Raw genomic sequence first — 14,299 nt, 5'->3', positions numbered from 1 at the left:
ATATATATATATATATATATATAGTGAGGAGGATATCTGCAACTCAAGATGCAGCCACGAAGAGTCCTCATCCAGTTCCTTTGCCTGCAGATGTCAGGGACAGGAGCGGGAAATGCTGGGGTTTCCTAGGACAGGAAATCCGAGGCACATAGAGAAAGTAAAGCAATCCCTTCCCTTTCGGACCCCTGACACTGCCCACACGCCTCCAAGACACAGATGGTTGATAATAGGGGTAATTTATCAAGAGCTTTAATTTACCAGATACTGGCAAACAGTTTTAGATTTATTTCGTCTTCTCAACAACTCTGTCAAGAAAGGGTTGTTTTCCATTTACAGATTTAGAAAATTGAGATGCTAAGATATTGAACAATATGCCCAGGGCCCCTGGGAAACATGGGCTTATCTCTTGTGAGTACCAAACCGTCTCCTTCAGGCCACTCCTCCGAGCCCCTTAATGTTTAAGAAGCTTTGAAATGAAGGCTGTTTGGGGTTGAGGACTTACCTGACATAATGGTCAGGCCCTTTCCTCCTTAACTGACAGACTCCTAACTATCTACCCGTGTCCTATCCTGGAGCCCGTCTGCCAATGAAGAACAAACAAAACCAAACCCGGAAGAGAGCCTCGTGTAGTGGGTGAGATCATTGGAAGTAGACATAGGATAATACTTCTACTTACCTAGCTTGGCACCTGTCCCTGGATGTAATTAGCATTAGCGACAATAGCAGTACTTTTGGGGAAACAGTAGAACCCGTAAGGGTTATGATAGTGTTGGAGAAAGAGCATTCAAGTTTTCTGGACCATCTCAATCCTTATTCACAGAAAAATAAGAATAGGAAAGGATTGTTTATTGACTATCTACTATGTACTAGTAAGAATGGTTAGGTGACTGATAAATATTATCTCATTTAATCTGTTCAATGTCCCTATGATAAGGGGGCATTAGTAACACCATTGTTTTAAAGATAAGGAAATGAAGAATAGTTGAGTAACATGCTCAAGTCTATAGTTAAATTACAGAGCTGGGATTTGTCCCACTCCATAGCGCTTGAACTGTGCCAGACCTTTTTCCCATCTTGCCCACCCTAAACATGCAATAAATTTTTCCAGAAATGTGGGTAAAATTTTAGGAGGCTGGTAAAAAAAGAGATTCACAACTGAATTTATTTTTATGTTTTTCATTTATTTTCCAGAAAAAAAATCACATTTAAATAACCACTTACTCAGATATTTCATCTTGCTCTCACGTGTAATTAAACTTTGTTCTGAAATGGGAATCCTATTTGCAGTAATGTGCCATGATAAATCATTGCATATTCAGGATTTTCTGAAATGGGTGGTTGGGAAAATTATAAAGGAAAAAAAAAACACTTGTAAAAATCACTATTTACAAAAAAAATGATGTCCATACGTTTTTTAACTTATAAGGCAAATAACATTCAAATGTTCTCATGATTATTTTCAATAAGTCAGTGCTACCACTTCATATCACCATTGCTCCACAGAGAGCTTTGCTGCAGTTCTGTGAAGGAACAAGCAGTCGCTTCTTTTGCTGGTTTTCTCTTGAGCACAGCACAGAAGCAGTAAAGCTTTCATCACAGACAAAGCGGTAAAGGCTACGAGAATCAAGTATTCTCTGTTGAATAATACAAGTAGGAAAAAGAGCCAGGCACCCACATTTTAACTAAGTTTAAAAAGTATATTTGAGTATTTTAACTCAGAATTCCTTTTATAAATATTTTATGCCTAAAGCATTTTGTGAAATTATATACTCCATAACAAGATCATAAATTCAGTTTATGTTTACTACAAAGATCCTGGGGAACTCTAAATAAAGGCTACCACCAACTCAAATTGTAGTATACGCTAACAGCATTTTCCTTAAGAAAGACAATTCACTGAATTTTATTACCTTTATAAGCACAGCACAATTTCTCTGAGATTCCTTTCCTAGTTTCTCTTACTGTTTTTTTTTTAAAAAAAAACAACTCATGCCTTACATTGCCACTTCATAGGCATGAAAACTAAAATTTGATCATTTCATTTATAGCGACCTTTTTCTACACAGAGTGAAAAATTAAAATTCTTTGTATATTGAAACCCAGTAATATTCAAACAGTTTAAAAATACAGCTCTATGAATTCCTGCTTTGCCTGTAGTGAAACCCTCCTCGTAGAAATGATTCGCATATCATCATAATGTCACTTGGCTTTTTCACGAAAAATTATTCAGCAGCAATTTTCCAACTTGGTTAGATTGAGAGAGAGCGAGAGATTAGACAGGAACCAATCTGTTTCATATTTATCCATTTAAGAAAGCAAGAACTAACTACTGACCTGCAAAATCGACAGAGCTATAAGAATTATCATCCTAATGTCTCACAGGAAAAGAAAAAAATCTGGCTTTGGACTTTGGGACATGGATCCCAGTGATCGTCATTGGGGATACTATTTAAAGTAGTTTGAAATAATAATGTATGAATAACACTAAGCATTTGTTTGCAAAAAAAAAAAGAACGAAAGAATGAAAAGGAAGTGTCAGTGAAATAATACACAACTGAACAAGTGAGATGGAATTAACATTTGCATAATTACTCATTCAATGAAATATTTAAAAATGATAAATGGCTTGCGATCTATCAAGCTGATTCACAAACTGAGTTAAAAATTGAACTATATTTAGAGAAGTGTAGTTATTCTGGTTTATTCTTTTCAGTCTGATAGTTTATTCAGGAATTTTTTAAAGGAACTTTGTTGATTATTTTGTGTAGAAACGATTGATTTGAAAAATAAAGCAAAGCATAAAAGAACTGTGCAATGCTCATTAATAGAGTGTAGAGTCCTGCAAAATCTATGATGCATAGTGCATTCCTCTTAGCTTTAACTAAAACGTTTTTCATAAAATTTTATATAATTTTACAAGATATTAAAAATGCTGTCAGCATTGATCTATCATGATTCAATTTCTTAAAGCTGTTTAATAAAATATTACCAAAGATTGCTCACTCGCATTAATTCCACTCTCCAAAAGAATTGGACCATTTGTAACAGATAGTGGTCTGATGTGGAGGTCATAGGTACATATCTTAAAAATAATACTGAAAATATTAAAACAATTTCATTGTTTTGTTTTAAATATTTGATATGATAAAGTTACATTCACTAAGATGTACTAATGAAATTTAAAGTAGATACTAATTCATTTGAAATGGCAGGAATTATCCTTAAAGTTAAAACAAAACAAAACAAAAAAAACAGCATCTTTTCAAAGAGTTGCTGGTTATATTATTTGCAGTTGTTGAAAAATACATAAACTGGTGGTAAAACTTTTCTAAATTTCTTCAAGGTGTGTTAAGGAAGAAAAGAGTTTTCCTGCTCCAATAACTTTTTTAAGCTTCATTAAAACACTAACATTTATTATCAGTGCTCAAGGAGCACTTATGGTAGAGGATCGTTTATTCTCAGACCACAGTGAGCATTTGCCAGAACCAGTAGACCTGAACATGATTTGGAAAATACTGGAATATAGCTGAATGCAGTAGAAGTATCTTTTACTTATTTTCTTTTAGTCATTAAGGAACACATAAAAATATATTTGCTTTTCATTGAAACATCTTTTCTTATAAGATTAAAGATATACCTAGAACAGACAATGTATTACCGTAGGGATAGAAAGAGGCAATCAGAAATACTATAAATCAAAAGAAAAATAACCTTAGAAGTCAAACTTAAAGAATAAATTATTATACCCATGGTGAATTCAATAAGGACGTGGATTTCTCTCATAGAAATACTCATTTAGGATAGAAATCAGATGTTAAACACAAGGGACAATCAAGAGGTCTGATCATGGTCAACTCAATGGATCCTAAAATTTGACATTCCTTCAAGAAGGATATTTAGATTTCAATTAGATATTAAAAACGCAACTGTAGCCTACAGAAGACAGAACATCAAAGCAATGACACAGGAGAGAGGTCGGGGTTTTTTGTTGTTGTTTGTTTTTAATATTTGGAGACTTAAACATGGTACTCCTATCTCATTTTGCCTTGATATATTCCGCAGAAAAAGTAATGTAATGGTATCCATGCTTAATTCATGAGTGAGCAAATATCATTTAAATGTTTGCCAAATTAAAAAAGAAAAAAGAAAGAAAAGTAGCAGGAAGATACAATAAAGATTCAAGAGAAGTGCACACAATAAAATGGGAAGGGTGCGTCATCAGAACAATCTCTTTAATCAGTGTAACATGAATTGATTTGTTCATTCAGATCAACAATTTAACTTGACTTATTTCAAGGAAACTTCATATTTATATTAACTTTTAAAGCACTATCTAGAGATCACCCTCATTTTGTTATTATCTAAGTTATGCTTCCATTTAAAAAATTGATATCAGAAATTATGCACAAAATGAGTACATTTAGACTGAATGGGATTTTGCTCAAATGCATAATCTTTTGGGGAAAAAAAGAAAGCTTAAAAAAAACACCCCACAAACTCATCTCCTTAGATATCTGCATATTTTACTGTGTCGTTCAACTTTAATTGACAGCCTGTAATTATTTTGGAGAAAAAAATGCAAAAAAAAAATTGGTAAAACTCTTCTGGAATGACACTAGTCCATGCTTATAAAGCATGTAATTCAAAGGCCTACAAAGTAAATAGGGTCAACTCACAAGTTCAATATCTGCGTGTCCCTTGGAAGGAGGGAGACATTTATTAGGACTTTGTGTTTGGGATGAACCACAGCGTGTAGTATCACCCCTACTGCTTCTTTTAATCTTTTAAGACATTGATGAAAAGGATAGAAACATGAAAATGAGAGAATGAATTTCAGGCCACTTTGATACTGAGATAGCACAACAGGAAAACTCTAAGGAAAAGATTGGGATTTTTCTAGAAAAATAGCTCTCTCTCTCTCTCTCTCCCTCTCTCTCTCTCTCTCGATTGGAGGAAGTTAAAAGGTCTGAATGAAAAAAATTAATTTGCTAGAAAAATGGCATTCAACTTAAAATTTAATGTTTAAAATCTGGTATAATATCAGAACTAAGAAGGATCTGAGAGATATACTAGGGCAGTGATTCTCAAATTTTGGGGGCTTATCAAAATACATATTCCTAAGCTCCCTTTCTAGAGATTTATTCCTTCAATATAAATTTATTGATGCCTGCCATCTTCTAGGCTCTAGGGATATAGTTGTGACTAAGCCAAAATCATTGCACTTTTAAAATAAATGATAATACAAAAAATTAAAAAAAATAAATGATAATACAAGTGATCCATGTATCATACTTTGAGAAACATATTTTTTCCCAACAATTTTGCAATTGGAATAATCCTTATTTTGATACTAATTTTTCATAGCACCATTACCTTGGTATTCAAATAGAGTATGCATAGTAAAATAAAACAGAAGGGTTTATGCCCAATATGAACAAGCAAAACAGGTCAGGGGCTCCCTCTGCAGTCAAGATAACTGGGTTACTTCAAGCTGCTGTGTCACTGAGCAAATTAATTAACCTAACCCTCAGTGTCACCATTCTTAAATGAGCTAATATCTAAAGTGACTGTTACATGGTAAGCACTGAAGAAAATGTCAATTTTTATTGTATATCAGTCAGATTGTAAAAGTTTGCTTTTAAAGCCCCCAATGGTGTATCTATCCAAGTCAAGTAGAATCACGTAACTTCAGAGGTGGAAGAAACTTTATAGATCTTTGATGTATTATTATGGTGTTGAAACAGTTCCCTGGGGTCGGGGAGTCCCCAGATTTAAACTGCTGGAGGAACTCCTTCATTGCTTTGAGCTGTTTTGCCTAACAGGATTCCATGTGCAATTCTAGTAGAAGAAAGTCCTGCTGTTAAGAAAAGCTCGAAAACCACTGGCAATCCCAAACCCTCATTCTAAAGGTGAGAAAATGAAAAGGTCAGTGATTTGCCTAAGGTCATACAGCAAGAGTTAGGGTAGTTACCAGGCTTCTTTGGAAAGAAGAAATAAAAACATGTTTAATTGTGGCCCCAACCACTTTACAGATTGAGAGGGAGTAAAAATACATAAACCAAAAATAAAATATCTGTAGTTTGACTTTCTGGGCTGTTCTTTTCCATTCACTTGAAACCATTTAAAATGTGGACATTCTTTCTTTACAGATGAGCTATACTCCCAAATGCCATATGGTGAATTTTCATTTTGGCTGTAGTTGTAGCAAAGAATAGAGCTTTAAAAATAATTAAAAATTTAATTCTAAGAAATTATAAATTCCAATTATGATAAAATTCAGACTAATTTGTAATAAGAATTTATTTCTAAAAAAATATCATGAAAATATGGAATTTATTTGAAAACATACTTTTCATGTTGCCAAAATAAAGCAGTATCATTCATAATTTCTATCTATTGGAACAGAACCTTTTTTAACCATAATGCTCAGGAAATGGTGTTCTGGTTAATGAGACCCCTTTCTTTTTATATTAACCCCTAGTTTTGAAAATCTTAAAATGTACATTTTGTTCTGTTTTAGGAATTGATAATGAACCTGACTTAATGTTTCTTCTATACTGAGACTCTTGCATTGGTCTGGAATCATTTTTTCTAACATGAATTCTTATTGCACAGTTATGTGGGTACGAGTGTAACAGATTATAAACTACAAGATTAAAGAAAAAACAAACCCCTAATCGCCCTGATATGAGTTTATTGTGACCTATTTTCTGAAAGGAAGAGTGATATATTCTTTATTGAGGATCTGGTTATTCAAAGTTTAGTAATTTTTGAAATCACTGACTTCAATTCTGTTTCACAAAGACCAATTAAGGGATCATAGTATATTTTCATAGTTTCAAATTTTAGTTCCTAGAAACATTTGAGTAACATACATTAGGGACTGTTGTAATCTATGTTTTAAATTACATTTTTACAATATCAACAAAATTATTCTTTGACAAAAACATCCTTATGTGTAATTACCAATTCACTCCAGAACCATATAAAATAAAATATAAAGAGAAAAACATGAGAACAGTAATATTTACACATTTTAATATACTTTCTGTTAATATTCAATACATTTTCATGAATTGATTATTTAAAAACACAGTTTTATATTCATATGCTGGATAATTCCCAATTTTCAGCTGCTTACTTTCGATTGATTTCAGTGTTTGAAATTTCCCCACGTTTCATCGGATTTAAAAGTTTTTATTTTCTATTTTGGTTTCAAAATCAAATTGAATATCTTTACTTCAAATGAGTACATTAATTATTTGTTCAAAAAACTTCAACACAAGATTGGGAGCCAATCGAGATTTTGTTTGAATAGTAAGAATTCTTCTAAGGTAAAACAGATCATTTTGAACATTTTCTGTTCTAGCACTGATTGAGAAGTACAAATATTAATTTAAAAAGTTCCACTATAAACAACTGCCAGTCACAATCTCATTTTAAGAATAAGACTTACAAAATTTAATTTGATTCTAAAATTTAAAGGGGCTAAAGATTCTTTGTCATATGAGTGAATGTAAAATAAAATTTAGCAACTCATGATAAACAGAACAACTTAATAATTAGTTATTTAACAATATAAACTAGAATAAAAATTTGCTTACGTTTAAAATAAGTTCTATGACTTAAAGAAAGATTCATGTTTTCAGATCATAACGGAGGAAGGTTTTACAACTGAGATCCCTGAAGAAGTGCTTCTCTATTCTGAATTCCCAATTCGTGAGGCCAGACTGAGTAATTAAAGTTTTTACTACATGTTGCAACAATGAAATCGTGACAAATTTTTGATAACTTTTCTTTTTGATTCCCCGAGAATGGCAAAGATTTATGGCTATGTAGAATGAATCTTATCTAAAAGGAAATTTATTGCACAATTATATGGATAGAATTTAATTTATAAAGCTTATTTTTCTCCTTCCCAAATGATATAAATGATGACAATTAAAATTTCCTTTAGGATTTAAACTGGGAACTGAAATATTTTTTTCTGAGATTTTCAGTACCAGTATTTTGATTCCTGCGGGTAAAGAGGAACATACATGGAGCCATTCTCCATGCTAGATGGGAGAAACTCTCTGTTTAGAGTAATTGTGCATAAGTTGTTAACCAGTTTGACTATAGAAAGTCTTGAAATTTTAAAATCACTGTTTTGGTTTTAGTCTGACTGACTGTTCAGTAATCTTTACATTTGCTAAACTGTAGAGAGGGGGAAGTAGTTAAGACTTCAACATCTTCTTTACTCTTGATTATAATTTCATATACTTAAACTTTAAATATGAATTGCTTTCCCTTTTTACACAAGTTATAAAAATAAGAGGCCCTGTTTACACAGTTTGCATTTTTATGAAATTGCAGTTTGAAAAAAAAGCTTTTTAAAAAGTGGTAATTAATGCTTTTCTTTGAATATGCTGTAACCTTAGAATTCTATTTTCTGAAATAGTTTCTGAATTTAACCCACTAACCATTTGAAGATAGAATTTTTATTTAGCACTAGAGTAAAACATACTAAGGAATGAAGAAAAAAACAGTGTTTTTTCTGGTTCCACTTAATTTTCTTTGTATGTGGCACCCCCTTTATGATACCTATCAATATTATATTTAAATTTTATATATTGACAAAATGCAATCTACCTCTGTAAGCACTGTGCCATTCAACAGTACTACTATTAAATTTACATACCACAGTTTAAATTACATCCATTTCAGGAATGGTAAAATACTAAAACTCAAGTGTCTAACCGCCTTACTGGAATGAGTACAATTTACAAATACAATAATTACATTTTAAAACCATAACAATATTACACCTAGAAGTAAATACTGTAGGACTGGTCATCATGGTATTGTGTGAGGGAAATCATTGCTGAAAAGTCATAGGCATTTCCAGCAGATAGGTCCCAAGTGCAGATTTTGATTTGCTTTTATCAAACCCAAATTGAAACCTGTTTCTCATACAACAGTTCTTCATTATATGTTTCCTCCAAATCCTTGCATAAGATTATATTAGTTATCTGCCAAATATTTTCCTGCAAAACAAAACAACATATCAACAGATGACCTGCTAATTCGACAATGTGATTATTAAATGACTAACATTTCTATTCCTCCTGCCTTACCCTTAGGTGCCAAATACTGCATACTGGAGGGATGCACTACTCATATAAAGCACATAATGTATTTCGAGTTTTCAATTTTCCAGACCTGCAAGTTGCCTTTTCACATTTCCATATATAAACATTTTGCAGAGGTTTGGATTTTGACCAGAATAGGGAGATTTGTTCCTGGATGTGAGAATCCAACTTATTTTAGGAAGAGTGGTCATATAATTACTTGGCAATATGGGTCAATTCTGAGAGTGAAAGGAGTATGATGAATAATTACATCATACAGCAGCATAAAAGCCAGGGCTTATCCCAACAAATCATTGACAAGTATGATCATCCTAGTATTGGGGAATCCCCCACCTACAAATGATTGTGTGTGCCAGAAAAACCTGACTCGTGGCTACATTCAGTTCACGGACAACCCGTTCCAATCTTTGGCCTAGATTCTTTAAGGTTGCTATTAAAGTGAAAGATGGATCCTTTTAGATCTCAGCTAAGTCAGAGAAGTCTAAAATCTATAAAGTCCTGTTGGAGAACAAAAGTTTTCAGGTAAAAGATAAATTCAAAGGCAAATAACATTTATCTTCTTAGTCAATATAATAAAGTAGGATTTATTCCATTAACCTTAGTGTTCACATCTACATAATGGGAATGACAGGTCAGCCCCATCTAAGGAACAGAGCCAGAGCCATAATAAGTAGTCAGGGCTTTCCTAATTCCTGATTTCCAGGTCACTGTCCTAGTTTTACTTCATTCGACAATTGGTTTGCTTTCTAATTGGGATGGGAAATGGGGGTTGGGAGCGGGGAAGAGGAGGACGAAGAAGATAAGAAAATCACAGCCTATTGCTTCTTAAGGAAGAGTAGCTAAAGCAACATTGTTTTTGCAAATGAAATTCAAAAGATACACACTTACCTGCAGCAAACCTTTTCTTGATGAGTGAAAATCGATAGCCTGCTCCCACAAGTTCAATGTCACAGCCAGAAAGGGTGCTTCCTTCACTTGTGAACTGCACAACCAATGGGGAAGGTTTGCTTGGGCCCTCAGATAACTGAAATCTTGCCAATAAAGAACCCACCCCTATAAAAAGAGTATTATGTATTACAAGATAATAACACAACATTCTGGAGATAATTTTAGAAATTGCATTCCAAAGTTAACATACAAAAATCTAACTTAGAAAATAGTAGACGTTTCAGTGACAAAATGGTGATGAATAAAATTTAGTATCATTAAATATTATGAATGACTCCTTTTGCACACTGATGCAAGTGTAATTTAGCCAGATGGTACTTTGGGAGCATGCTACTTAGAAGGCAATGTATTTTCTAAACCTATCATTATTATCAGAGCAAAGTGAAAAACGTCTAAACTATCAAAGAGTGTGAGATCTGATACAGAGTGGAAACGTGCCTCATTGAAATCTCTTCTCTGCTTAAAGTATTATCTGTTTGATGTGGGGCCTTGGGCAGAAAAGGGGAAGTGGAGGAGTCATTGAAGAATTATTTGCTTTTATTGACTGAAGTAAGTATATGTCAAAACAAAGTGAAATATTTTGCTTGCTTTTAGTGCTTAAGTATCTTTGGGTTAATAGTTGCCTGATACCCGAAAGCTATCTCAGCCAAACAAAGTAAGCCTATGATTACATTACCTCCATTTTCTGACTTCTGAGAAATATCAGGAATCTTCCACAATATTCTTTGTTGTTCAGCATTCCTAAAAATAAAATAGGTAAAAGATCTTTGTGTACACAAGGTTTTTGGTTTAATGGATGTCATATTTTCCAGATAGTGTTAATTAAAATAAAAAGGGATCCTGATAGCTACAATTTAAGCATTATCTATCTATCTATCTATCTATCTATCTATCTATTTATCTAGCTAGCTAGCTATCATCTATCCATTCATCCATGCATACGTACATAAGTTCTCTCCTTTCCTGTTCTTTATTGTAACTAGCCACAACACTACTAGATAGATAAATATTTAGAGGACAATGCAGCTAATTTTTAAAAAACACATCCACTGAGAAGAATAGATGGGAAGTATTAATTAATTCTGGTAATTTATTTTTAAAAAGATTTTTATTAAAAATATAGCTAACACAATTTTATATTACTTTCAGGGGTACACCATAGTTACTCAATATTTATATACCTAAAGAACTGATCACATGATTAAGTCCAGCAACCACCTGATACCGTCCCTGCTGTCACAGTATTGACTATATTCCGTATGCTGTGCACTACATCCCATGACTTATTTGTTTTATGCCTGGAAATTTGGACCTCATATTTCCCTTCACCTTCTGCCCACTTTTCAAATTTTCAATTACAGTTGACATTCAATATTGCTTTATCTTATTTTCATGTGTACAGCATAGTGGTTAGACATTTACATAATTTAAGAAATGATCCCCCACCTGGCACTACACATAGCTATTACCATATTACTGACTATATTCCCTATGCTTTACTTTACATACCAATGACTGTTTTGTAACTACCGACTTGTATTTTTAATCCCTTCACTTTTTTCACCCAACGCCCACCTCCCATCCCATGTATCACCCTGATAAATCTAGTATCCATCTGACACCATACATAGTTATTACAATATTACTGATTATATTCCTTCTGCTATACCCTACGTCCCCATGACTACTTTGTAACAATCCATTTGTACTTCTTAATCCCTTCCCTTTTTTACCCTCTCCCTCAACCCCCCTCCCATGTGGCAACCATCAAACTGTTCTCTGTATCTATGAGTTTGTTTGTGTTTTATTTGTACATTTTGTTCTTTAGATTCCACATATAAGTGAAATCACATTGCATCTGTCTTTCTCTGTCTGACATTCTGCACTCAGCACAATACCCTCCAGGCCCAACCATGCTGCCAAGATGGCAAAAATCCATTTTTTTTCCCATGGCAGGCAATGTTCCATTGTATATATGTACCACCTCCTCTTTATTCATTCTTCCATTGATGGACACCCCCACATCTTGGCCTTTGTAAACAATGCTGTAATGAACATATAGATATACATGTCCCCTCGAAATAGCATTGTAGGTTTCTTCAGCTAAATCCCCAGAAGTGGGATTACTGGGTCTTTCTTTGTCTCTTGTTATAACCTTTGTTTTAAAGTGTATTTTGTCTTGTATAAGTATTGCTACCCCAGCTTTTTTGTTTGTTTCCATTTTCATGAAATATCTTTTCCCATCCCTTCACTTTCAATCTGTGTGTGTCTTTCGATCTGAAGTGAGTCTCTTGTAGGCAGCATACTCGTATGTAAGGGTTTTGTTTTCTTATTCATTCAGCCACTCTATGTCTTTTGATTGGAGCATTTAATACATTTAGTTTGACTGCAATTGTTGATAGATATGTAGCTATTGTCATTTTATTATTCATATTTTTGATCTTTTCTCCTTCTTCTCCTACTCTTTCTCTGTCAAGAATTACCTCTAACATTTCTTGTAGTACTCGTTTGGTGGTGATGAGCTCCTTTAGCTTTTTCTTGTCTGGGAAGCTCTTTATCCGTCCTTCAGTTTTAAATGGTAGCCTTAATCTTAGTTATAAGTTCTTGCTTTTCATCACTTTGCATATTTCATGCCAATTCCTTCTGGCCTTTAAAGTTTCTGTTGAGAAGTCAGCTGACAATCTTATGGGAGCTCTCTTATAAGTTACTAGTTGCTTTTCTTTTGCTGCTTTTAGGATTCTCTCTTTGTCTCTAATCTTTGCCATTTTAATTATGATGTATCTTGGTGTGGGTCTGTTTGGGTTCATCTTGTTTGGGACTCTCTGCACTTGCTGGGCTTGTATGTCTATTTCCTTCACTGGGTTAGGGAAGTTTTCAGTCATTATTTCCTCAATTAGGTCCTCAATCCCTTGTTTTCTCTCTTCTCCTGCTGGTACCCCTACGATGCGAATGTTGGTGCACTTGATGTTGTCCCAGAGATTTAAGCTATCCTCAATTTTTTAAAACTCTTTTTTCTTTTTGCTGTTCTGATTGGTTTTTTTTCTGCTACCTTGTCTTCTAAATTGCTGATTCGATTCTCTGCTTCATCTAGTCTGCTGATGATTCCTTCTAGTGCATCCTTTATTTCAGTTATTGTATTTTTCATTTCCGATTAGTTCTCTTTTATGGTTTCTATGTCCTTTTTAATGCTTTCTATCTTTTTGTTGAGATTCTCACTAAGTTTCTTGAGCATCCTTACAACCAATGTTTTGAACTCTGCATCTGGTAGATTGCTTGCCTCCATTTCGTTTAGTTTTTCGGGGGAGTTTTCTCCTGTTCTTTCATATGGGACATGTTTCTTTGTCTCTTTGTTTTGGCTACCTCTCTGTGTTTGTTTCTATGTATTAATAGGGCTCCTATGTCTCCCAGTCTTGGCCAGGTGGACTTATGCAGCAATTATCCTGTGTGGACGCATGGAGCAATCTCCAAGGTCACCTGCTTTGGGTGCTCCAGGAGTGTCTCTTGTGTGGGTTGTGTGTGCCCTCCTTTTAGAGTTGAACCTTGATTGCTATTGGCATACCAGTAGGTGGGATTGACCCTCAGGCTTACTGGCTGTGGGGTTTGGCCATGTCCACAACTTATAGACTGCTGTGCAGGGGAAATTACCCCACTGAGTGGGATTCACCCCAGTGGGCTCTGCACCTGTTGAGACCATCCTTTGTGTGTGCCACTTGTAGGGTTAATTGTGCAGTGCTCTGCTATGGTCTGAAGCCAACCTCCAAGTATTTTGGTTCTGGGGCCAATTGGGAGGGACTCCAGGGGAGGCCAGGTCGTCCACTGCTTGTAACCAGCCCAGTGACTACCTGGTAGGAACTATCAAGTGACCCATGGTTGTTTGCTGCCTGTGCTAAAGTTGGAAACATGTGGGAGAGGCCATGCTGTGCACCGAGGGTGGCTGCCACCAGTACCAGGGATAGCTTTGCAAAAAGCCAGGAAACCCTAAGGTCTGCTGCCACCTGCTGGCTCCTGTAAGGTTCAGCCGCTGATAAAGCCTCGTGCAGTACATAAGTTGGGTGTGAAAGGCAGGGTCTCAGGGAGTCACTAGAGTGGAAGAGTTGTGATCAGCAGTTTAATGTTAATTCTGGTTTGTGCCAGTGATGAGCCTGCAGCTAATCAGCAAACGTCTCAGAGCACACCGAGGCCAGTCACCATTCACCTGGGGCCCATGGACTCTGATAAGT

The 14,299-nt window shown here is 34.7% G+C and overlaps 1 protein-coding gene across 29 annotated transcripts in view; it reads right to left on the bottom strand.

Moving 5' to 3' along the window:
• Positions 1-6,677: 6,677 nt before the first annotated feature.
• The window catches only part of SGIP1 (SH3GL interacting endocytic adaptor 1), a 172,743-nt gene continuing 165,121 nt past the window's right edge, over positions 6,678-14,299 (bottom strand). For all 29 annotated transcript variants that reach the window (XM_074334896.1, XM_019731952.2, XM_074334889.1 and 26 more), the window contains 3 exons: positions 10,756-10,820; positions 10,020-10,184; positions 6,678-9,026 (listed from right to left, as the gene is read on the bottom strand). In XM_074334896.1, the coding sequence (XP_074190997.1) occupies positions 9,004-9,026; positions 10,020-10,184; positions 10,756-10,820 (253 nt within the window). In that variant the 3' untranslated portion in view covers positions 6,678-9,003. The remainder of the gene's footprint in view (positions 9,027-10,019; positions 10,185-10,755; positions 10,821-14,299) is intronic.

Source organism: Rhinolophus sinicus, linkage group LG06 (genome assembly GCF_036562045.2).
Source record: "Rhinolophus sinicus isolate RSC01 linkage group LG06, ASM3656204v1, whole genome shotgun sequence".
In the NCBI taxonomy this organism is placed as follows: domain Eukaryota; kingdom Metazoa; phylum Chordata; class Mammalia; order Chiroptera; family Rhinolophidae; genus Rhinolophus; species Rhinolophus sinicus.
This window is presented reverse-complemented; position numbering and strand designations above follow the sequence as displayed.